The sequence below is a fragment of the Mirounga leonina genome, unplaced genomic scaffold (genome assembly GCF_011800145.1).
Source record: "Mirounga leonina isolate KUSES-001 unplaced genomic scaffold, KU_Mleo_1.0 Mir_115, whole genome shotgun sequence".
NCBI lineage: Eukaryota > Metazoa > Chordata > Mammalia > Carnivora > Phocidae > Mirounga > Mirounga leonina.
In genome coordinates this window covers 62,729,221-62,755,280 of record NW_023270268.1, presented here as the reverse complement: position 1 = coordinate 62,755,280, position 26,060 = coordinate 62,729,221, and the positions used below count along the sequence as shown (strand labels likewise).

General features: G+C 39.2%; 1 protein-coding gene across 1 annotated transcript in view; it reads left to right on the top strand.

The window, feature by feature from the left end:
• Positions 1 to 1,244: 1,244 nt before the first annotated feature.
• The window catches only part of SLC2A2 (solute carrier family 2 member 2), a 34,937-nt gene continuing 10,121 nt past the window's right edge, over positions 1,245 to 26,060 (top strand). Inside the window, exons 1-4 of the mRNA XM_034989899.1 lie at positions 1,245 to 1,259; positions 8,524 to 8,616; positions 17,647 to 17,909; positions 23,189 to 23,313. Of these exons, the coding sequence (XP_034845790.1) occupies positions 1,245 to 1,259; positions 8,524 to 8,616; positions 17,647 to 17,909; positions 23,189 to 23,313 (496 nt within the window). The remainder of the gene's footprint in view (positions 1,260 to 8,523; positions 8,617 to 17,646; positions 17,910 to 23,188; positions 23,314 to 26,060) is intronic.

Genomic DNA, 26,060 nt, shown 5'->3' with positions numbered 1-26,060 from the left:
AACATCCTGGTTTAGGGGACTGTCAGTTAGAGATCTCCTCTGCTGGGAACTGGTTCCGGCTGAGCCTCAGTGGAACCAAGTGACAATAGTTGCCACATACAGTTCAAGCTCAGCAAATTTTGATACTGTCTGGGCTCCCACAGGGACTGAACATTATAGAGGAGACACAGAAGGGTACAGACTCGGGGTGCCTGGGTGGCTCAGTCAGTTAAGCCTCTGCCTTTGGCTCAGGTCATGATCCCAGAGTCCTGGGATCTAGCCCCACATCCACACATCCGGCTCCTGGCTCAGTGGAGAATCTGCTTATCCCTCTCTCTCTGCCCCTCCCCCCAGCTCGGGCTCTCTCTTGCTTGCTCTCTCTTAAAAAAAATAAATAAAATCTTAAAAAAAAAAGAAGGGTACAGACTCAAGCCAAATGAGCAGATTTATTTGAGACTCTACACTCCAACAAGCACCTCTAGACATACACCAAACCAATAATAATAATTGCAAAAACAATAACAACCTACATTTTGCTGAGCACTTATTATGCACTAAGCTAACCACTTTCCTATCACATTTAATCCATATAGCAAAACAAAGTGTGTTCTGTTTTCATTTTATTCAATGAAAAACTAAGGCACAGAAAAGTCACTGGGAGCCAACTGCTTAAGGTGATACCTACCACCAGTAAAACGTTGAGATTCGAACCCAAGTTCATAGCTCTCGGAAGCTCATTCAGATAATCCACTCAAGCCTACAATGGCCTCTGGCCAAACAGCCCACCTCTAAAGCACAAACAACACAGTTCTGGTTCTCTGTAGAGCAGAGTGCAGCATGCCTCCCATGTCCCTCGTCTTTGTCATCCCCACAACATGAAACGTCAACCCAGCATCTCATCTTCTACAGAAGACCCCAAAGAATTCTTTTTTCACCTGTTCCTGGTTACTGGTGTACTTAACGTGTTAAAGTGTGACCACCTCTGGTTTGTGACTTATGCCTGAGGGACCTGCTCCCATTTTCTTTTGCTGGTGCACAAGTTTGAAGCCACAAGTCATTAAGGCAAAGCATTTATTGATTAGATTCTCCTCCATATTCAGCCTCTGCTGAAATCAGATTTTAAAGGTAATGGCCAGGCTGCTTCATTGCCTTGCTCCTCCTCCTCTAATGTATAACTAGTAGAAAGCTGGAGAAAGGCTGGCCAGCTGCATGTGCCACACTCACCACAGGACTTGGAATTACGAGGAGGACTCTCAACCGATAAAATGACAGAAGATAAGGTAAAGTAGCATTATGTTCGTTTTAAATCAGCTTGAGGAAATGGATAGGGGGATTTGTTCAAGTCGGTGACCCTAGGGAGGATTTGGGGGATGTTGGGTGTAGCTACCACAGATTGAAGCTACTTCTCTTGGCCAACTGATAGTTCATTTAGCTGCAAAAATATGTATCATATTCAGTATTTTATATATCTATTCAGAATTTTAAGGATATTTGCTCTGTTTTCTGAGCAGTCTGTGTAACTTTCTCAAGTGATTCTGCATAACCATATTACTGAAGGAATGTGCAAAAAAAGGGTAGATTAACCTGAATCTAACTAATCATGAAAATTGGTCAGAAATTTTCAAAAATGACAATGAATGAAAAACAAGAAGCAGAAGGACTGTTCAAGATAAAAGGAGACTAAGAACTGACAACCAAGTGCAGCAAGTGATCTTAGATCCTGGAAAGAAGAAAACAGCTGTAAGGGACAATATGGGGACAGTTGGGGAAATTTCAAAAATGGGCTGTTATATTAGATAATATTAGTATATCTATTACATTCTTGGATATGATGATGGTATTGTAATTATGTAGGAGAACGTCTTCATTCTTAGTGAGTACATGCTAAAGTATTTAGGAATGAAGTGACGCTAATATCTGCAACTGATTTTCAAATGATTCCAACCACACTACATACATACCTGTGCATGCACACACATACACAGTGAAAGTTAAACAAATGTAAATGTTAACCATTCCTGAACACAGGTTATGGGATGTTCACTGCCTTACTTTTTCAACTTCTCTATAGATATGATACTTCCCAAAATAAAAACTTAAAAAGGTCATAGTGCTGTCGTTCTCTTACAAGTTTTCCCCAACCAAACACACCCCCCCTTCACACAATCACACAAGTAGGTAAATCTGTAGCCCTCTTAGAGTAGGATATCTAAAGTTCTGGCCTGTTGTAACTTACTCTGCTGAGCATTTCTTCATGTGAGTAAGTGACAAGGCTAGGAGCACAGACTTGGCGGTTAGCCAGGCTTGGATTTGGAGTGTGATGATGCTACTTACCTGCTGTGAGACCAAAGTTAAGTTATTTACCTGAGCTTGGGTTTTCTATATTGTGACAAAATAAGAACATATTGGGATATAATAAGAGGATATAAGATATACAGGGATTCTAATAGTTCTTTATAGTCTGGGAGTATTTAAATGAGCTAGTATTTGAGAGACAGATGACAAATATTTTAATGTTAATAATCATGCATTTGCATGATGTATTTTAAAAATAACTAGGACTTCATGATTTCCTATTATAGCCCAGGATAAAGCTAAAGTAGTTAGCATTTTAAAGGTGATATAAAGACAAATATTAAGTTAATAACTATACAGATAGTATGTAGATTTGGCAAAAATAATAAAGGTAGTGTTCAAATAACTAAAGTTTGTAAGAGACTGCAAAAGGGAAGGTAATATGCTTACCACAGTGTCTGACACATAGTAAACGCTCAAGCTCCATTTTGAACTATCACTAAATTCCCTTTAGAAATTGTTGTAGGACTTTTCTTGAGAACCAAGGAATCGCTTAATAATGGAACCCAGAAATAATGAGAACTGATGTAAAGCACGATGTTTCAGCTTTGTAAATCTGCCCAGACTTTGAAAGAAGTGGGATAAGCATGGAACTGAGGGTTAGGAGACCTGAGTTCTCACACTGAATATACCCAATAATGTACTGTCTAACTCAGACAAAGGACCTGAATTCAGTTTCTTCAAGTGGAAAATGAAGAACTTAGATTAGAATCCTCTGTTCTCTAAGGTCCCTTTCAACATGAAAGTTCTATGGCTTGAGAGGCCCCTGGAGTTTTCCAAAGTTGGGTGCAAGATCACCTTTAGGTTGGCATTTGGAGCCATGCAGTTTAGAGGAAAGACATCAGCTTCTCCTCCCTGCCAGTCAGTCTGTAGCTGCTGAAAATCTGCTTTTTTGCTTAGAAATGGGAGTTTAAGAACACCAGCACTGGGTTCAAATGCTAGAATATCTGTTACTTACTAGCTGCATGGTATTGAGCATATCACTTAATCTTCTATAAGCCCTGGTTTCCTCACCTGTAAAATGGGGATAATTTCTTTTACTTTGTAGTATTGTTGTGAAGATTATTGGTGACATATGAAAAGCTGACAGGTGGTTGGTTGACAAGAGAGATAAATGATGTGCTAATGTGATTAAAGATGTAATTGTTTTATAGCCCTTTCATTATTTATAGGAAGACCACATTAGTATCTTTTTTTTTTTTTAAAGATTTTATTTATTTATTTGAGAGAGAGAGAATGAGAGACAGAGAGCACGAGAGGGAAGAGGGCGCAGAGGGAGAAGCAGACCCCCTGCTGAGCAGGGAGCCCGGTATGGGACTCGATCCTGGGACTCCAGGATCATGACCTGAGCCGAAGGCAGTCGCTTAACCAACTGAGCCACCCAGGCGCCCCACATTAGTATCTTATTTAATCTTTATGATATCCATTTTTTGGCAAAGAAGCAGATTCAGGGATATTAAGGGCCTAGCTGGTAGTCTTCTAGGTTTTCTGAATTCCAAGTCTATTTGTTTTTTCTAACAAACCCCATCTAATTTCTAAGCCACAAAATAAATACCACATTTTGTTTTATGTTAGGGTTCAGCCACTTGCCCATTCTGTGTACTCCCACATTTATCCTGTGGCATATCTTTCATTGGATGTGGAACCTGGTTTCTCTAACTTAAAATTGTTAAGCTCTAAGTGGGGGTAGTCTTTCTAAGAGTCAGGGTTAATATCTTGTTGCCTATGAAGAGGTGAGAGACAAAGCTTGAAGATCTTCAGCCACTTTGTAGGTATATGGCTTTGGACAAGTTCCTTACCCTTTGTGTACTGGTTTTTCCATATGTGACATGATAATAATAATTACTACCTACAGAGTTGTTGAAAGAACAGAGCCTAGACAAAGTAAGATCCTAAGTTCTCACTGTTTCATTAGCTCCTATGTACCTACCCTCAGTCAACCTCTTGGAAACTAGATTAATGGATAGGATTGATGGGCTAATTCAGACTTAACAGTCTTCAGAAATTTCCCTTCTCATAAACAAAACTTTTCTGTCCAAGCCTAGTACCAAAATATATAGAAGATTGAATATAAATGTTATCTCTTTCATTTCACTACAGAAAAAGAAAAGATGGAAAGCAAAGAGCCAGTTTAAGGTAAGGTTCAGAGAGGGAAATTAAACCTAAAAGTAAAAGAAAAAAAGAAAGAAAGAAAGAGAAAAAGAAGGAAGGAAGGAAGGAATCAAAGTTTCAGAGACTTCTGTATTTGGGATTATCACTTTCGTTGGAAATTCAAGTGACCTTCTTAAAATTGATAACATTGTTCCTTACCTGACCGACTAGGTAAAATTCTTATCTTAGGAAGTTAAAGTGGGGAAACTGCAGCCCTGCCCCCGCAAGATGGCAAGACCAAAGCCAACTCTGAAAAAAGAAGCCAGGAAGACCAGAGGACAAGGACTTTAAGGACACTCTAAGATTTCTAAATGTCTAAAAATTCTATTTCCTTTACAGTTCCTTTTTTCTGTTACTCCTATAACATGAGAAATTGGTCTTAGGGGCAGCCCCAGAATTGCTATAGTAATGACTTAGAACAATTTGATTAGAAAGTAATGAGACAGGAGCTCCAGAGAACTTAACTCTTTGAAAATTAAATTTCATTTTTATCAAAGTAATGTGGAGCAGCTAACACTGTTGTGACTTAGAGTGTGTATTTGGAGTGGCAGAGGAGAGCCGATGGAGATTATGGGGAACCAAATCTGCTACGGCCACCACCTTCACCCCTAACTTCCATTTCCATAGCACCCCTGCTCACCATTGGCATAGTGACTAGTTGGGTTGTTAAAATAAGAAGAAAGGAGCTATATGATTGTCTGGTGGGGGCAGGAGAAGAGAGCCAGTAGAGAGCGGAAGCCCAGGGATGGAGTGGGAAGCGCAGTCACTAAGACACCAAGTGCTTGGACATTCTGCTACAGGAAGAAAAGGAGATGCAGGGATGCAACTGGCCCTGGGCTTGGTGGTGGGAAGGCCATGAGGTTCTTCTTCAGCTGAGCTACAGAGGAGCAGTTGAGTAGTTTTTTCCCTTTAGTATTTTTGTACAGAAATGTCACAAAAATTTTCTGTGGATAGATGAGGAAGGAGGGGATTTGTGTGGTGGGTAGTGGGAAAATGCACTTGAAACTGGTGGGTGTTGGTGAGTTGGCTTCAGCATCACACTTGGCAAATTCTACGAATATGTGTGCTCTTAGATTTTTTTTTTATTTAGAAAGATTATGATCCTAGATTTTTAGATGTGCTTGACTTTTGAATGTCTGTTTCTGACCAATGAGAAATTCAAAATAACCAATTAGTTAAAAGCATAGGGTCTGGATCTAAGTCATTATTGCACAAGTTACTGACTGTGAGACTGTAACCTAGTCTAGTTATCTATAAAATAGGGTTATAGTGCTGTCATGAGAAGTGTCCATTACTTGGTCTCCAGGATGTGTAAATATGTTACCCTAAAAGGCAAAAAGGACTTTACAAATGTCATTAAGATTATGGACCTTGAGATAGGAAGATTAACCTGGATTATCCAGATAGGCCAAATCTAATCTCATAACTTCTTCAAGGGGGAGAACTTTTCCGGCTATAGTTAGGATCAGAGAGATGCAACGTGAGGACCTGACCAGCCCATTTCTGGCTGTGAAGATAGAGAAAGGACACCACTAACCAAGGAATGTGGTGGCCTCTAAAGCTGGGAATGGCCCTCACTTTACAGCCAGCACAAAAACACAGATCCTGGTTCTACAGCCATGAGGTACAGAATTCTACCATCAACCCAAATTTTCCCCAACAGCCTTCAGAAAGGAACACAGCCTGCCAACATCTTAATTTTAGTCGTACCAGACTTCTGATGTACAAGAACTGTAAGATAACAAACTTGTGTTATCTGTTTTAGCTGCAAGAGAAAACCGATACAGTTAAAAGAGACAATCACATAGAGCAAAAGATAGGCATGCAGTAGGCAGAAATATTCAGGATTAGGCCTTGAAGTTGTGTTTGCATTGCACCTAATATCAAATTGTCTAGATTGTAGTGACGGAGACTATCAGGGAAGTGGGTGGAAGCCTTGTCAAGGTGCCCTCTGGTCCCCTCACGGCTGATGATGGTTACTTACTACAAATAAAATGAAAGGATAAAATTTTCTGTCCCTGGAAACAGCTGAAGGATAAAAAGGATTTGAGGAGAAACCAGCAAGTAAATGGAACCCATTTTAGCTTTGGTTGCCTGAGGCACTAGGTATTAGATATCTAGTTACATATTAAAGGATAATTCAAAATCTCTGGTAATCCCATACCATGTAGCATATTTGTGTGTGTATGTGCACACACACACAAACCTGTGCACACAGGTACATTTTACAGTTAACATACTTTGAATTTATTTGTAATAATTTTATTATGTATATGCATATATGATTTATATCTCAATATATATAATGTATATTATATTATATATATATATGCTTCTTTCAGGATATATATAGATACAGGATATATATGCTTCTTTTAGGATAATATAATATTATATCTTTGGAGAAAGTTTTAAGTCCTTTCAGGAAGGAAGTTGCTGGGAAGAAAAGCCTACAGAGGTGCCACCTGAAATTAATTCTGAATTAGTGGAAAGAGAACAAACCTACAGATTCCCAATTCTCACCACAGAGATTCCAATCCAATAGTAGGTCTGGGGTAAATCCCAGGAAGCTACACCTATAACAAGCTCTCCAATGAGGGTCTGGTTTTAGAACCCCTAGATTCCGTAACTTCAAGGCTCTCAGGCTGGTTCTGTGATAATACTTTGTTGATGATGACACTGAAATTTCTAATCTCCGGCTTTATTAGGGAATGAGAGGACTTGGGTTAATAAGCTACTTTTCATGCTGGAGTAGGGATTTACAATCATCCCCCTACTTAGAGAAAAACTGAAGATCCTACAGGAAAAGTGATTTGGGTCATATGCTCCCTAAACATGAGAGTGGGAACTAGAATTCATGTTGATATGACTCATTCATTTGTTCAGTGAAGCTTCTACAATATCCCATGTTATTTATTTAAACATTTAAATTATGTAATTATACAGGAAATCATTCCCTTATAAAATGTCTGATAATATAAATAAAAGAAAAAATACTCGTTTATCCCCCTTCTCTAGTCTCACATTCTTCCTCAGTGGTCATCCTTTTGTTATCTGTTCTTCAAGAAAATATTCTGTGACTTACATACAACATACACAAATCAAAGAATGCTCAAGTTTAAGCCTTTTAAAAAATTAATGAGATTACACAGCTTCCTTTATCACTTAACAGTAAATCAGTACAAAATGATCACATTACTCTAGCTGCAGCACAGCATAGTTGTATGTGTCATGATGTATTTGAATCTATCTGGCCATTTTCCATTGAATGACATTTTGGTTCTTTCTACAATTTTTGCTATCTCTCACACACACACACACACACACACACACAATGCCACAATGCTGCATAAAATATCCTGATATGAGATTCTATATGCATGATATGATTTCTCTAAGATGGTTAGACATGTAACTATGAGTTGAAGGGAATGAATGTTCTGTCCCTTTCTACACTGAGTTTTGTAGCTACATGGAGTTGGAAAGAAAATAACATCCTTCAGTCCATAACTCTAGATTCAACTAGTTGCAAATCTTAGAAATTATCCTTACCTGGATATTGATGTGGTCATGATAAAACCTGGCTGATGCTTCTTGTATGAGTTTTGAGGTGTTTTTGTACCATAACAATGCCCAGGAGACCTCCCTATCTTTTTGTTACTGGTGTCTTTTTTACCTCTCCAAATGATATAAATTGACTGTTTTTATCACAGTGGTTTCCTTTGGTCAGCAGCAATTCTAGTCTTCAAACCTCATTTTGAATCTTAAATATATGTATGGAAAAGGATATTTGGTTCCTCTCTTGGAAGAAATTGTCCCAAACTTTTCTCAGCTTTAGCAGTGTAGGGCCTTTGATGAATGGCTCTTGCATTCTCATATGAATGAGGCCTGTTGGGAGCATAGGGCACACTGTGAATGAGGACCAAGGAGCAAGAACCAGCCTGTTGAGACTGTCAGAAGTCCAAGCTGCACACTGACACGATGGTAGGTAACTGAAATTGCCTTGTGTTTCGCAGCCCTGTGTTTCATTCCCCACAGATCACCGGGACCTTGGTTTTCACTGTCTTCACTGCTGCACTGGGTTCCTTCCAGTTTGGATATGACATTGGTGTGATCAATGCACCTCAAGAGGCAAGTGACACATGTACAATTCAAATCTCTTTTTGGCAATTTCTGTCAGTGACTGAAAGATCTGTGTTCCTCATACCCAGAGATAAAGTGTGTCCACGTGGGGAACATAGGGTAATCCCAGCATTCTGTCAGGCACCACGTGTGTGGTTTCAAAGCTGATAACTTGGCCTTGGCTTCTCAGTAACCCTCACAAAGAAAGGGCAATAAACAATTCTTGATCTCTGACTCTGCTGTTCGCTGAGCTCACAGAAAACTCCAGCCAGAATACCACGTGCCTACAGATGTTGTTTTAAAAAACTTAAGAGCTTATTGCAACCTTTATTCAGAGCTCCCAGCCATATGTAAGTAAAAAAATGAACGAAAAATGCTGGGGAGTAAGAGGAAGCAATAGAAGGATTTATTTCACTTTATGCATAAGCTTTTACTGGGCACCAACTCACTGTGCATCAGGTGCTTTAACATATGTTCTCCTTAGTCTAACCTCCAAAAACCTTATTATGCCCAATCACAGGCCAGATGAAACACTTTAGGAGCCCTAACACTAAGAAGGTCCTATCCTTCCCCCTAATTCTGTCCCTCCTAGCTAATCCAAAGTAAAATAATATATAACTGCTAAGTAATAGTCTGGAAGTCCAACAAAATTTGGATTTCTCCATGATAACTATTTGGATGGGTGTTTTTAAAAATATTGAATAATTTCTATCATTTGTCTCATTTATTTTGTGCAGCCCTACTCTGGTATACAATGAATAAACAGGAGTGGGATGCCATTTTTCTCAGCTCCCACAGTCTGTAAGTGGGGGAACCAAGACTTCATTCCCTTTGCTCTAATTAAGGCTGAAAGGTCATTTAGGGCAGGATTGTCTTCCTCTTCCTGTCACCAGTGCCAAGCAGAATGATTAGCATAAAGGTGTTCAATAAAGTGGTTAGTTAGGAAAGAGAGGAAGAAAGGAGAGAAGCTGGGTGGGGGGGAGCAGTATAAAATGAAGGTCCAAGGATTTGTTGGGTGCCTTCTATGAATACATCATATTTCTTTTTTTTTTTTAATTATGTTATGTTAGTCACTATACAATACATCATTAGTTTTTGATGTAGTGATCCACGATCCATTGTTTTCGTATAACACCCAGTGCTCCATGCAGTACATGCCCTCCTTTATACCCATCACCGGGCTAACCAATCCCCCCTCCCCCCTTCCCTCTAAAAGCCTGCTTGTTTCTCAGAGTCCATAGTCTCTCAAGGTTCATCTCTCCCTCCAATTCCACCCCCCTCATTTTTCCATTCCTTCTCCTAATGTCCTCCATGCTATTCCTTATGTTCCACAAATAAGTGAAACCATATGATAATTGACTTTTTCTGCTTGACTTATTTCACTAAGCATAATCTCCTCCAGTCCCATCCATGTTGATGTATAAGTTGGATATTCATCCTTTCTGATGGCTCAGTAATATTCCATTGTATATATGGACCACATCTTCTTTTTTTTTTTTTTTAAAAGATTTTATTTATTTATTTGAGAGAGAGAGAATGAGAGAGAGCACATGAGAGTGGGGAGGGTCAGAGGGAGAAGCAAACCCCCTGCTGAGCAGGGAGCCCGATGTGGGACTCGATCCCGGGACTCCAGGATCATGACCTGAGCCGAAGGCAGTCGCTTAACCAACTGAGCCACCCAGGCGCCCTGGACCACATCTTCTTTATCCATTCATCTGTTGAAGGGCATCTCGGCTCTTTCCACAGTTTGGCTATTGCGGACATTGCTGCTAGGAACATTGAGGTGCATATGGCCCTTCTTTTCACTATATCTGTGTCTTTGGGGTAAATACCCAGGAGTGCAATTGCTGGGTCATAGGGTAGCTCTATTTTTAAATTTTTGAGGAACCTCCACACTGTTTTCCAAAGTGGCTGTACCAACTTGCATTCCCACCAACAGTGTAAGAGGGTTTCCCTTTCTCCACAACCTCTCCAACAATGTTGTTTCTTTCCCTGTCCATTTTTGCCATTCTAACTGGTGTAAGGTGGTATCTCAGTGTGGTTTTGATTTGGATTTCCCTGATGGCTAATGATGATGAACATTTTTTCATGTGTCTGTTAGCCATTTGTATGTCTTCTTCAGAGAAGCGTCTGTTCATCTCTTCTGCCCACTTTTTGACTTGATTATTTGTTTTTGGGTGTTAAGTTTGAGAAGTTCTTTATAGATCTTGGATACCAGCCCTTTATCTGTAGTGTCATTTGCAAATATCTTCTACCATTCTGTGGGTTGCCTCTGTTTTGTTGACTGTTTCCTTTGCTGTGCAGAAGCTTTTTATCCTGATGAAGTCCCAAAAGTTCATTTTTGCTTTTGTTTCACTAGCTTTTGGAGATGTATCTTGAAAGAAGTTGCTGTGGCTGATGTCAAAGAGATTACTGCCTATGTTCTGCTCTAGGATTTTCATGGATTCCTGTCTCACATTGAGGTCTTTCATCCACTTTTAGTTCATCTTTGTGAATGGTGTTAGAGAATGGTCGCGTTTCATTCTTCTGCATGTGGCTGTCCAACTTTCCCAGCACCATTTATTGAAGAGACTGTCTTTTTTCCATTGCATGTTTTTTCCTGCTTTGTCAAAGATTATTTGACCATAGAGTTGAGGGTCCATATCTGGGTTCTCTATTCTGTTCCATTGGTCTATATGTCTGTTTTTGTGCCAGTACCATGCTGTCTTGGTGATCACAGCTTTGTAATATAGCTTGAAATCGGGCAACGTGATGCTCCCAGCTTTGTTTTTCTTTTTCAACATTTCCTTGGAGATTCTGGGTCTTTTCTGATTCCATACAAATTTTAGGATTGTGTTCCAGCACTTTGAAAAATGTCATTGGAATTTTGATCTGTATGGCATTGAAGATATAGATTGCTCTGGGTAGCATAGACATTTTAACAATGTTTATTCTTCAGATCCATGAGCATGGAATATTTTCCCATCTTTTTGTGTCTTATTCAATTTCTTTCATGAGTGTTTTGTAGTTCCTAGAGTATAGATCCTTTACCTCTTTGGTTAGGTTTATTCGAGGTATCTTATGGTTTTTGGTGCTATTGTAAATGGAATCGTTTCTCTAATTTCTCTTTCTACAATTGCGTTGTTAGTGTATAAGAAAGCAACTGATTTCTGTGCATTGATTTTGTATCCTGCCACATTACTGAATTGCTGGATGAGTTCTAGTAATTTGGGGGTGGAGTCTTTTGGGTTTTCCACATAAAGTATCATGTCGTCTGCGAAAAGAGAGAGTTTGACTTCTTCTTTGCCAATTTGAATACCTTTTATTTCTTTTTGTTGTCTGATTGCTGTTGCTAGGACTTCTAGTACTATGTTGAACAATAGTGGCGAGAGTGGGCATCCTTGACGTGGTCCTGATCTTAAGGGAAAGGCTCTCAGCTTTTCCCCATTGAGGATGATATTCGCTGTGGGTTTTTCATAGACAGATTTTATGAACTTGAGGAATGTTCCCTCTATCCCTATACTCCGAAGAGTTTTAATCAGGAAAGGATGTTGTATTTTGTCAAATGCTTTTTCTGCATCAATTGAGAGGACCATATGGATCTTCTACCTCCTCTTATTAATGTGTTCTATCACATTGATTCATTTGCGAATGTTGAACCACCCTTGCATCCCGGGGATAAATCCCACTTGGTCTGGTGGATGATCCTTTCAATGTATTGTTGGATCCTATTAGCTAGGATTTTGTTGAGGATTTTGGAATCCATATTCATCAGGGATATCGGTCTGAAATTCTCCTTTTTGATGGGGTCTTTGCCTGGTTTGGGGATTAAGGTAATGCTGGCCTCATAGAATGAATTTGGAAGTTTTCCTTCTGTTTCTATTTTTTGAAACAGCTTCAGTAGAATAGGTATTATTTCTTCTTTGAATGTTTGGTAGAACTCCCCAGGGAATCCATCAGGCCCTGGACTCTTGTTTTTTGGGAGGTTTTTGATCACTGTTTCAATCTTGTTACTGGTTATTGGCCTATTCAGGTTGTCAATTTCTTCCTGTTTCAGTCTTGGCAGCTTATAGGTTTCCATGAAGGCCTCATTTCATCCAGATTGCTCAGTTTATTGGCATATAGTTGTTGATAATAATTTCTAATAATTGTTTCTATGTCCTAGGTGTTAGTCGTGATCTCACCCCTTTCATTCATAATTTTATTAATTTGGGTCCTTTCTCTTTTCTTTTGGATAAGTCTGGCCAGTGGTTTATCGATCTTATTAATTCTTTCAAAGAACCAACTTCTAGTTTCGTTGATCTGATCTACTGTGTTTCTGGTTTCTAATTCATTGATTTCTGCTCTAATTTCAATTATTTCTCTTCTAATGAGTAGCTTAGGCATCATTTGGTCTTTTTCTCTAGTTCTTTATGGTGTAGAGTTAGTTGGTGAATTCAGGATTTTTCTATTTTTTTGAGTGAGGCTTGGATGGCTATGTATTTCCCCCTTAGGACCGCCTTTGCAGTATCCCATAGGTTTTGGACCGATGTGTTTTCATTCTCATTGATTTCCATGAATTGTTTAAGTTCTTCTTTGATTTCCTGGTTGACCCAAACATTCTTGAGCAGAGTGGTTTTTAGCTTCTAAGTGTTTGAATTTCTGCCAAATTTTTTCTTGTGATTGAGTTCCAGTTTTAAAGCACTGTGGTCTGAGAATATGCAGGGAATAATCTCAATCTTTTGGTATCAGTTGAGACCTGATTTGTGACCCAGTATGTGGTCTATTCTGGAGATAGTTCCATGCACGCTTGAGAAGAATGAGTATTCTGTTGTTTTAGGGTGGAATGTTCTGTAATGTTCTGTAAATATCTATGAGGTCCATCTGGTCCAATGTATCATTCAAAGCTCTTGTTTCCTTGTTGATTTTCTGCTTAGATGATCTGTCCATTGCTGAGAGTGGAGTATTGAGGTCTCCTACAATTAACGTATTGTTATCAATATGACTCTTTATTTTGGTTAACAGTGGCTTATGAAGATGGCTGCTCCCATGTTGGGGGCACAGATATTTACAATTGTTAGATTTTCTTGTTGGATAGACCCTTTAAGAATGATATAGTGTCCTTCTGTGTCTCTAATTACAGACTTTCGTTTAAAATCTAATTTGTCTGATATAAGAATTGCTACCCCAGCTTTCTTTTGAGGTCCGCTGGCATGGAAGATGGATCTCCATCCCTTCACTTTCATTCTGGATGTATATTTAGGTTCAAAATGAGTCTCTTGTAGGCAGCATATGGATGGGTCCTGTCTTTTTATCCAATCTGCAACCCTGTGCCGTTTTATGGGAGCATTTAGGCCATTCATGTTGAGAGTGATTATTGAAAGACATGAATTAATTGTCATCATGTTGTCTGTGAAGACGTTGTTTTTATAGATTGTCCCTGTAAATTTCTGTTGTAGATCACTCTTGGGATCTTTCTCCTTTTATAGAACCCCCCTTAATATTTCTTGCAGGGCCAGCTTAGTGGTCACATATTCTTTCAGTTTCTGCCAGTCGTGGAAGCTCTGCATCTCTCCATCCATTCTAAATGATAGGCTTGCTGGATAAAGTATTCTTGGCTGCGTGTTCTTCTCATTTAGTACCCTGAATATGTCTTGCCAGGCCTTTCTGGCTTGCCAGGTCTCTGTGGATAGGTCTGATGTTATTCTGATGTTCCTCCCTCTGTACGTGAGGAATCTCTTCCCCCTAACTGCCCTTAAGATGGTTTCCTTGTATCTAAGATTTGCGAGTTTTACTATTACATGTCAGGGTGTTGGCCTGTTTTCCTTGATCTTGGGAGGGGTCCTTTCTGCCTCTAGGACATAAATGTTTGTTTTATTCCCCAGATTAGGGAAGTTCTCAGCTACGATTTGCTCAAATACATCTTCTAGTCCTCTCTCTCCACTCCCTCCAGGATTCCAATTATTCTGACATTGGAATGCTTCATGGTGTCACTTACTTCTCTGATTCTATTTTCATGGATTCTGAGTTATTTTTCCCTGGCCTCCTCTTTTCCCTTTTTATCTATTATACTGTCTTCCAGATCGCTTATTCTCTCTTCTATCTCAGTTACCCTATCTGTTAGATTATCTAGATTGGATTGGATCTCATTGATAGCATTTTTAAGTTCTGCCAATTCACCTTTTATTTCTGCCCTTAGAGACTCTATGTTGCCATTAATTGATTTCTCCATTCTAGCCATTGTCTTCACAATTGCTAGCCTGAATTCCATCTCTGACATCTTGGTTATATCTGCATCCATTTGTAAATCTGCAGCATAAGTCATAACCTCTGAGTCTTTTCTATTTTGGGGATTCCTCCTCCTAGTCATTCTGTTGATGGGTGTTTGAGGCAATGTATAGAGTCCAAATTATTGACCAGAACCCAAACAAGATGCACCTGCTTTCTTGGGACCTTAGTGTTGCTGGCCTCTTGTTTTCCCAGCCTATCTTCTCGGGGAGGGGCCTGCCGCTCTGTTACTCAGGCAACCCTGTTTGGGCAGAGTTGCCCTGCGCCCCTGTGGCGGGGGATGGGCTCAGCAGGAATCAGTCTTTGGGGCTTTTGTTCTCTGGCGGCTTTCGCTGGTGGCTTTCCGTGTCTCTTCCACGAGTCAGAGCAGAAGAGACCGTTTCCAACCCTCTGCCTCAGAGCAGAGAGACTGCAGTCTGTTCTTCAGTGAGCTCTCCAGGCCACACCATCTCCATTTCTGTCCGTGCTGCTATAAACTGCAGCGTCCTGGGTTGTGCGCCCCTCCGCAGCACTCCCAGTCCTGCCTCCAGGTCAGGGCACGTCTCTGCCCTTTGTGCTTCTAAAACCGCCAGCCGCTCCCAGTTTGCCCACCCGACCCCATTGCTCTAGGTTCCACCCCAGGGGCTGCCCTAAAGTCCTTTCCCCGCCGCTACCGGTCAGTGAGTCTGTGACCCATCCCCAGCGTGCGAGGCTATCACTCACCGGTGGTGTAGGATCCCCATGTCCAGGCACCCTCCTGCTGCCGTTTATCCTCCGATATCTGCTCATGGAATCACAGCTCCCCGCTTCGTACCTCAAAACCAACAGCCTGCGATATTCTGTTTGTAGAGATCCAGATCTTCTTACATCTCAGGCTGGTTTCTTGGGTGCTCAGAGTGGTCTGGTAGATATCCAGCTCAATTCTGGGGACCAGTTGAAATAGGGTCCCCTACTCCTCCACCATCTTTCCTTCTCCAAATATATCATATTTCACCTTCTTCCCTTACAATGTTGGACTCCAAGGAAAATGTACTGACCACAGTCTATCACCTGAAAGCGTCGCTCCTTGGGCCAGAAGATGTGCTTTGGTTGGGTGCCACATATTATCATGAGTGTGGTGGTCTTGCTGTAGTTGAGAGATTTAGATAACAATGCTGGGGGTCACCACTTTTTTCTGTGGGTTATGACAACATGTGCCGATTTAGCAGCCTTCTTGAAATTTGGTTCAGCATCACCGTAATTTAGGATCAGCAGAGTCTCTTTGTGGAAGACCTTTTCACATCCTATTTAAACCATCTTCTCCAGGGAAGGAGAGAGAAAATTAGGCTAAGGTTTCCCTTCCTTCAATCCAAGTCCTAGAGCCAGACTTGAAAATAGGGATCCCCCACTGGCATCGGGCTTCGTGTCCTCTCTAGAGCCCCTCTTTCTGTGTTTAACAAGCTGCTTAAACATCATTATAGAAAAATAGATGTTCAGCTTCATTTGTGTTTGTTAGTGGAATGACACGTGGCATTGTTTAAGGGTATTTTAAAATCACACTTTTTTATGATTATAAAAACTACACATACCTGTTATAGAAAGTATTTGGAAAAAATCACCTATACTAATTCTACCACATAGAGCAAACAGCTGAGAACATTTCAGATAGTTCCTTCTAGCCTTTTTTCTATGCATATTATCCATGTAGAATGGTCTGCTAATGAGGCAAATGTCTTGGTCGGCCTTCTTTTATCATAAGAGGGTATCAATTCCCTCCTTCACTCAGCTGATTTTACCACATAGGGCCTTGCCCATGACTGACAACCTAGAGCAGGTTCGTTCCAGGTTCTTGTCAGAGGTCCTCCCATGCCACTGAATAGTAACCAAATCAGCACTGAGAGGAAGGACGAGGGAAGAAGCCCGAAGGCTGTGGCTTTACTCAATTATACTTTGGTAGGATCTTTGCCTCTTCTGAAACACAGGATAAACTATGGCTGTGATATTTAATTTTGAGTTCTGTTCATTCTATTACATACTGAAATTTGTGAGGACATAGAGGAAGAAACTCCTTCAGGTATCAATCCCTTCTCAGGGGCCACTGAGTTATTTTTATCTTTGAAATTCAATATACATGATTGTTTTCCTCTCTTTGCACTGGCTTCTAGGAAATTTACTGGTAAATTTATAGCATATTTCTAGCAAGGATATAGCACCGAGGGTTTATATTTTGTATACTAACTTTATTTTTGGCTTCATCTTATCTTTCCCAAACTTTTTTCTTACAGCCATTTTTATGCTTCTATTAGAATATTTACATAAATCAATTTAAACCCTGCTGTGCAGAGGTAACATGGTGTGAAAATGTATCTTTTTATCTGCAGAATAGTTTCAATTTGAATAGATGCCTGCACTTAAAACTTGAAGAATTTTACATAAAAACCCAGATTTCTGGCTTTTTTTAAAAAATTAAAGGTCATGCAATACTAGTCTCACATTTGCAGCTTCCTTCTTTAGGTGGGGGAAATGCTCTCCAGTGCTATAATCTTGCCCATTTGCTCTTATATTCCCAATATACAGTATTTCAGTCCTCTAGTTATCAAGGTTCTCCTTCACTTATTTGTTCCTGCCTAGTTCATGTGGGCACTGGAATTTGCAACCTCTGTTTTACAGGATATGGTCAACTATAAGTAAATCTATCTGTGTTTGTATGTATATAATACATATAATTGGGATGACCCTTTTAAACACCTAACAACATTCTAAGGGAAAAACAAACAAAAGGTGTATAGAATATTTGAAATGTTGGAGCTATTTTTCTTTATTTTATTTCCTCAGGTAATAATATCCCATTATGAATACATTTTGGGTATTCCACTGAATGACCGAAAAGCTATCAACAACTATACTATCAACAGTACAAAGGAACTGCCCACAGTCCCATACCTAGGGGATTCAATACCAACACCTTTGGTGGAGGAAGAAACTACAGCATCTACTAGCCTCGTCACCATGCTCTGGTCCTTGTCTGTGTCTAGCTTTGCAGTTGGTGGAATGATTGCATCATTCTTTGGCGGGTGGCTAGGGGATCGGCTTGGAAGGTAGGCAAGTTTCATAAATAAGCATAAACATGGAAACTTTAGTATTTGGGATTTCTAAAACTTTGTTGAGAAAGAAATCATCTTTCCTTTTGTGGAATAGTTTCAGAGTTGTTCTTTTCAATTCATGAACCTATGAATTAGGTTTTAGAACAAATAATGGAGAAAGCTGTTGCCCTAATCTGCTTAACCATAGAGGCATTTATAGCAAAAGTGGGTTTGGTGTGTATTTCCACAGAACTGATTTGATTCTCTAAATTTTTTAGTTTTAAAACATATTGGGGTGCCTGGGTGGCTCAGTCAGTTGGGTGTCTGACTCTTGATTTTGGCTCAGGTCATGATCTCAGGATTCTGAGATCCAGCCCCCACCCCCAAGTCAGGCTCAATGCTCAGTGGGGAGTCTGCTGGAGATACTCTCTCTCTCCCTCTGCCCCTCCCCCTGATCACTCTCCCTCTCTCTCTTTCTCAAATAAATCTTTAAAAAACTAAAATAAAATAAAACATGTTAAGAAACCACTACATAGGGCGCCTGGGTGGCTCAGTTGGTTAAGTGACTGCCTTCGGCTCAGGTCATGATCCTGGAGTCCCGGGATCGAGTCCCATATCGGGCTCCTTGCTCAGCAGGGGGTCTGCTTCTCCCTCTGACCCTCCCCCCTCTCATGTGCTTGCTCTCTCTCATTCTCTCTCTCTCAAATAAATAAATAAAATCTTAAAAAAAAAAAAAAAAGAAACCACTACATAAATGGTTAACTCAGGAACTCAATGGCAGAGCTAAGAGTAAAATTTTTAACCAGGGAATCCATTGTTTGCTTCACCAAATCACTCCATTTCTCAGACATCCAGTTTTTCATTTTCAAATTAGAATTTGGCATTTGGATCAGTCAAGTCCTAAGGTCAAATCAATATCCCTAACTCCCAATTGCCCAATATACTTGGCATGGGTTTCTAGCTGTTGCTACTGCTCTCTCAAAGCCCCAACCAGAGATGAAGCAAGTAGTGTCTCCACTTCTTTACCCTGGTTTTTATCAAGTGTATTGGATTAAAAATGTCATTTAAAAAAAAACTCCCTGGAACTCCTTTACACTTAAATTTCATTCACTTAGTCATGTGGCATACTAAAAATTGGGATTCCACCCCCACACACAGAGAGAGGAAATAAAATCAGAAAATCAAATGGGTTTTTTTTTGGACTCATTTTCTGTTTTGAGGCCACCTTTTGTTTATTAATTTCTTTTTCTCTGATGATAAAAATAAATACGCAAATATGGAAAATTTAGAAAATGCAAAAACCTCTAAAGATGTATATATATATATAGGTAACTATTTTAGTAATTCTAGATTACAATTCATTTAGTTTTTTAAATTCTTACTTTAAATTATAATTTTATCTCTCTCATTATTAAAATTCTGATAATTTCCTTCTCTTGCACTGGAGATTTTATATAAGACTATAAGAAGTTTTCTTAAACAATGAGTATCATTGGGGCACCTGGGTGGCTCAGTTAGTTAAGCATCTCGGCTCAGGTCATGACCCTATCAGGCTCCCTGCTCAGCGGGGAGTCTGCTTCTCCCTTTGCCCCTCACCCAGCTCTCATGCTCTCTCTCTCTCAAATAAATAAATAAAATCTTTTAAAAAAATGAGTAGCATAATAACCCAAGTTTTATTCTTGTTCTTACTTGAAAGGGACTTTCCTCTACCACAAAAGATAATAGTTTCTCACATTTTTATCAATTTGCTGGTATTTAGCTGAACTTAAAAATCAGAATCTGCAAGTTACAGGGTTCATAAACTGACTTTAATTGTTAAAAAAAATTTTAAATCATTTTAATTTGAACCAAACTGGTTTATGCAATAATTGGAAAATTTTCTAGATTAATATTTCTACAATAAATAAAATTAAGCAAAGTTAAATTTTAAAATATGAATCAACCAATTCTTTTAGCAGCTACTAATGTTTTATACCTCTTCCCCCCTAAAGAGAAAATTTAAGGGGTGCCTGGCTGGCTCAGTTGGTGGAGCCTGCGACTCTTGATCTCCGGATCGTGAGTTCAAGTCCCAAGTTGGGCATGGAGCTTACTTTAAAAAAAAAAAAAGAAAGAAAGAAAAAATGTAAGCCCTTGTTCTCATCTCATTTAGAAATGAGATTTTGACATGTCTAGTGATGTACTCTAAAGCATTTAATTCATGTCCTCGTGATAGATACAGGATGCATACCCTCTCAAGTCTTAGAATTTAGCATCAACAATGGTCATACCCCAAAACAATGTCAAATGATCATTTATCAAATGACTTTGGTAAACTAAAAGTGAGGCTTCTTCCAAGTATCAGTAGAAAAATGATTCTCCATGAATAGCACCCACAAAATTAATAATTTTAACATCAGGGGTGCCTGGGTGGCTCAGTCGTTAAGCGTCTGCCTTCGGCTCAGGTCATGATCCCAGGGTTCTGGGATCGAGCCCTGCATTGGGCTCCCTGCTCCGCGGGAAGCCTACTTCTCCCTCTCCCACTCCCCCTGCTTGTGTTCCCTCTCTCACTGTCAAATAAATAAATAAAATATTTAAAAATTTTTTAAAAAATAATTTTAACATCAAAATTAAGACAAAAGAGTTCAGTCTCTATATAAACTATTTTTCTAGGAAGATTCATTGAGAAATGACATGATTTTCCTTATTGACCAGGTCATTGCTCCATCAATTAAAAATAAGTAAATAAAAGCTTATTTTTCCATTACCTCTTTAAAAAAAAAAGTCTTTCCTTATAATTGTGTAATAGGCAATAAATGTCTGTGGCCACTGCTTCATAGATTTGGCTTCTCAGGGTCAATTTTTCCCGAAGTTGTGCACTTAAAATTTAATTACAATGACATGGTGGAGAAGACCATGGTCTGTGCAATCCACACTACCGTAAATGAAGGAAGGTATACATAGCCTGCCTTTAAATGCATTCTTTCTTTTGTATAAAAAAATGGAACTCACTAGAATCAAGCATTAACCTTTGGTTTCATACAGATCAAGCCCCAGCTCTAACACTTAATAGTTGTGTGAAAATGAGCAAGTTACTTAGGTTCTCTAAGATGTTTCCCCATCCATCTACAATGTAGGAAAAAATAATACCTAACTCATGGCATTATTGTGAGAATTACATGAGAGCACAGACAGAGGATTTATCACAATGCCTAGCACATAGTAAGCAGGCACTGAATGTAGCCTTACTTTGATGCTGATGCTGATGAAGACAATGATCATGACAGTGTTAAAGCCTATGCTAACAGGAGTATTTAGAGCAAAATTTAAAGAAATATACTTAGAAATATATTTCCTTCTCCCTGATTCAGTGATTTCATGTATTTTTGGATTATTTATTCTTGGCCATTTCTCATGCCCGAGCAGAAGTTAAAATCCTTTAAGTGGTACAAAGTGCTCTAGCACCCACTGATGATAAGGAAGAGGGACTTTAGAGCAATCTGGCATCAAATATACTTTCAAACTATCTCTTTTACGAATTTTTCTCCCTAATAGAATATATTCCCTAACAGAATATATAGTACTAGCCAGCTAGTAACAATTTCTTAAGGTAAATTATTGAATTTGTTTGCCCTCTGAACTTGAGTAGAGAAAGGGTACTTCAGAGAGAAATAGCCCTGTCTTTTTCTGCTCTGCAGCTCTGAAACTGACCAGCTCTAAATCACTATTTCCCCTCCCTTTGAGTAGTTGACATTTTCCTATGTTGGTTTTCTATTACTGCTCTAATGAGTTACCATAAACAGTGGCTGAAAACAACAGTTATTTTCTTATAGTTTTGGAGGTCAGAAGCTCAAATTCAGTTTCATTTGGCTGAAGCCAAGGTGTCAGCAGGGCTGGTTCCTACTGCAGCTTCTGAAGGAAGAACCCATTTCCTTGCCCTTTTTCAGCTTCCGGGTGGTCACCATATTGCTTGGCTTGTGGCCCCCCATTCAATCTTCAAAGTACATTACTCCAATCCTATTTCTGCCATTACATTATCTTCTCCTCTGCCCTCCTCTTACCAGAATACTTGTGATTCCATCACTGGGCCCACCAGGATAATCCAAGATAATCGCTTTATCTCAAAACTGTTAATTTAATCATATCTGCAAAATCCCTTTTATTATATAAGGTAATATATCCCAGAGTCTGAGGATTAGGATGTGGACTCTTAACGGGATATTATTAAGCCTATCACATACTTGTTGGGCAATCATTGCAGTATAAGACTACATAATTTTACTCTCCAGAAAAAAAAAAAAAATCTGTCTGGTATTAAAGATACGTGCTTAGAAAAAGCTCACCTATTCAAGTTTGAAACATTGACACAGAACATAACAAGATGCTTACATTTCTTTGTGGCACAAATATTTCCACACCTGTCCATTCAGGTTCTTTTACTGGTCTTAGCATCATCTACTGAACTTTAAAGAAGGTTTTTGTGCCCCACTTTCCCATTTAATAGGAATAAAAGTATCAGATATCTGCAAATGTTGTTAATTTTCATATGATTAATTTTGAAAATGATTTTTTTTTGCTATTGTCAGCTTTATACATATTTTACATTGGTTGACATTAATTCATAGGTTCTGGAAATATGATGACATGCAATGTTAAAATAAGAATAATTATAATTCTCTATGATAAAACACTTAAAGTAAATTTTAATTTACTTCCAAATAATTCATAGTAAAATAAATTTAACTTTGAAAGTCCTTACATCATCTACATCAACTAAAACCTGCACCATTAAGAACGAAAGAAAGAAGGTGGGGGAGAAAGAAAGGAGAGGAGAGGAGGGAAGGAGGGGAGGAGGGAAGGAAGGAAGGAAGGAAGGAAGGAAGGAAAAAGAGAAGAGAAGGAAGAAAGAGGGGAAAGAAAGAGGATGTAATAGATTACAACTACAGTGTTGAATATAGCTATCACCAGACAATTACTTAAAACAAGCAACTTGTAGAAAACTTAGTTAACTGTTTGAAAAAATTTCAGAAGTGTTATCTTAAATCAAACCAGTCATCACCAAAACTGAGTCATCTCTAGTAAACTGTGGAGATCACATGCATGAAACCCAGATTTTTTCATTATAAACATTATTTACTGTTAATGCTTTAGCCCACAGATAAATCAAACTAGCAATCATGGCTTAAAATTCCCCAACTAACTTTTTCAGAAAAATTAAAATAACTGCTCTTAAGTAAATATCTTAGCATACTCTGAAAGCAAATAATTTTATCAAATTTTGATGCTGAATTTTTAATTCTTGGTTTTTAAAATTTCAGAATCAAAGCCATGTTGGTAGCAAACATTCTCTCATTAGTTGGAGCTCTCTTGATGGGGTTTTCAAAACTGGGACCATCTCACATTCTTATAATTTCAGGAAGAAGCATATCAGGACTCTACTGTGGTAAGTCAACCATGCACACACGTGTGCACACACACACACACTTGTCTTAAAATTATTCTAAAGGCAGATATGGTAACATGCAGGGAAGTTTTCAAGCCGGAGGTGGCATCACAAAAGGGAAAGGCAATAGCATAAAATTGAAGTCCTGAGTCAGGGAGGTTTGGGACCAGTAAGTGGGAGTTGTGAAACTATCTTCTTGCTCATGGCAATTTCCAGGGGTATAATCGAAGATAAATAATTTAACTCATAGCTTCCTGATCTGTTAAATGAAGGAGATAGTATGTATGATGTAGGGCACTTGTGAGAATACATGTAAGATGTTCAGCATAGAGTCTGCCTATAGTAAGCTGCTGAGAAAAGCCAGCTGTTGTTACTGCTCCTGCTCTGCAGTAGACAGTGGCACACTGCTACACCCAGAACCTCCACCTTGGCTCTTATGGCCTACTTGGCCACCTAGGTATCTATCTCTCCTTTCTGAAAAGACCTTGACACCCAAGCCCATCCTTCAGACCACATTCCCTTAGCGGTTGGATTTCAGACGCGGCTGGGTGAAGCATTACAGTGGCAGTGACCACAGGGACAGGGAGTCAGGCAGGAGCAGCTGGTAGAGGAGTTCATAATGGACAAAGGATGCGCCCCTTGCGAACCTCACATCTGAATATCTGGAATCACTAGTTCTTGGAAATAGCTTTTCAAACTTTTGGAAGTTTCAAATTTTCAGAAGCAAATTTAATCAGCAGAGGTCTGAACATCTCTAAAAGGGAGGATCACTTCATCTCTAAAATAGCTAAATCTTTAGCTTCTCAATGCCAGTGAAGCCCTGATTCTGATGGTTTGGAGCCAAGGTTTTAACCCATTGTCCCAAATCATAGAGCTGTCTTTCAAAGCACTAATATCCACTGGGGCCGGGGGAGGGTGTGAGAGCACAAAATGATGTATAAAATGTTTATAGTTTTTACTTGCAAAGAGAAAAGACTACAGCTTCATGTGTCTTCAATGATCCCCTGAAACAAAAGTCCAAAATACCCACAAGTTAATAACTTAATTAAAAGTCTCTTTTCATTGTTTTCAATGTTAATACAAATAGCTGAAAGCTAGGATAGCTTTATCAAGGTGAAGAGGCAACCCACATGTGGAGAGATTTAGATTCAGAATGAATTAATCCTGGCACTGTCTCTGCCTGGCCTTAGATATATTAACTGGATGTTCTGTAAAATGCAAAGAATAACACTATTAAGGAGTTCCAAATCATGATTCTTCTTTCTTCTTTCTCCATTTTAAAAAATACAGTATGAAAAAAAAATCACAAATATTTTTGGGAAAATTGAAAAGAAATGCTATAAACATTGTGGAGCAACCTATCACTAGCATAGCCAAGTAACTTGTACTCCCCAATTATCTTTTTAAATTATGCCTGGTCCTGTTCTGAGCATTAAAATTGCTAAAGATTATAGGAAATACATTTTTTTAAAAAGATTTTATTTATTTATTTGAGAGAGAGAGAATGAGAGACAGAGAGCATGAGAGGGAGGAAGGTCAGAGGGAGAAGCAGACTCCCTGCTGAGCAGGGAGCCCGATGCGGGACTCGATCCCGGGACTCCAGGATCATGACCTGAGCCGAAGGCAGTCGCTTAACCAACTGAGCCACCCAGGCTCCCGGAAATACATTTTGACTTTAAATTTGTGTGAACTCAGACCTGTGAGCTTATCTACATTATTATGTTCTTGAGCTACAATAGGAGGTATTACACAGAAAGTACAGCCTGGAAAAGGGACAAATAAATGGGCTTTTTCTTTTTTTTTTAAAGATTTTATTTATTATTTATTTGACAGAGAGAGACACAGCGAGAGAGGGATCACAAGCAGGGGGAGTGGGGAAGGAGAAGCAGGCTCCCTGAGGAGCAGGGAGCCCGAAGAGGGACTCAATCCCAGGACCCTGGCATCATGACCTGAGTCAAAGGCAGACGCCTAATGACTGAGCCACGCAGGCGCCCTAAATGGGCTTTTTCTCATTTAAGTTCAATAGACCACACATTAGAGTCACATGTAAATGTCAGCCAAAATTCAGATGCCATATCAATCATGCAACTGCTCATGTGAGATATTAAGAACAATTTAAAGCATTAAAAACATATTGAAAGAGTTCCCAAATTAATCTTTTACACAAAAACCATATATTTTCATTTTATAGACAAACTCTCTAAGAGGAAGACTCTAACAAGTCTTATTTTTAAATTCTCAAGAAAATGCTAAACATTGCATTCAACCTTGCTTGTTGATAGTCTCTAACCTTTTTATGCACTCAGCAAATGGCTGGATACTCCACCATTTCCAACATGACTGAGTACATCTGTGTTTAAGAAAGCTATAGAAGGCAGAATTGCCTAGGGCTTTTCAATTTTTTGGTATTCCTTTAAGCACCAAAATCTTTTCTGAAGCCCATTGTTAGGAGAGAATAAAGAAGAAGCTGGGTTGCTCTGGGTGGAGTAATTGAGGGAAGAGTCCCTGAATTCCTTAACCTCTTCCACCTGTCCACACCTCCCTCACCACTTTAACAGTGATCTTGAGGTACTTCCACATTGTGTAGACTCAGGGCTTGTAGTTCTCGTGCTAAAGCTCTATTGCACTATGATCTTGGATAAACTGTTTCTCACCTCTATCAAGTAAAGAGATTGGCCTAGATATGTTCTAATTTCCTTTAATACTATGAGTTTAGATCAAGAATATTATTAAAGCATTCTTCAGTC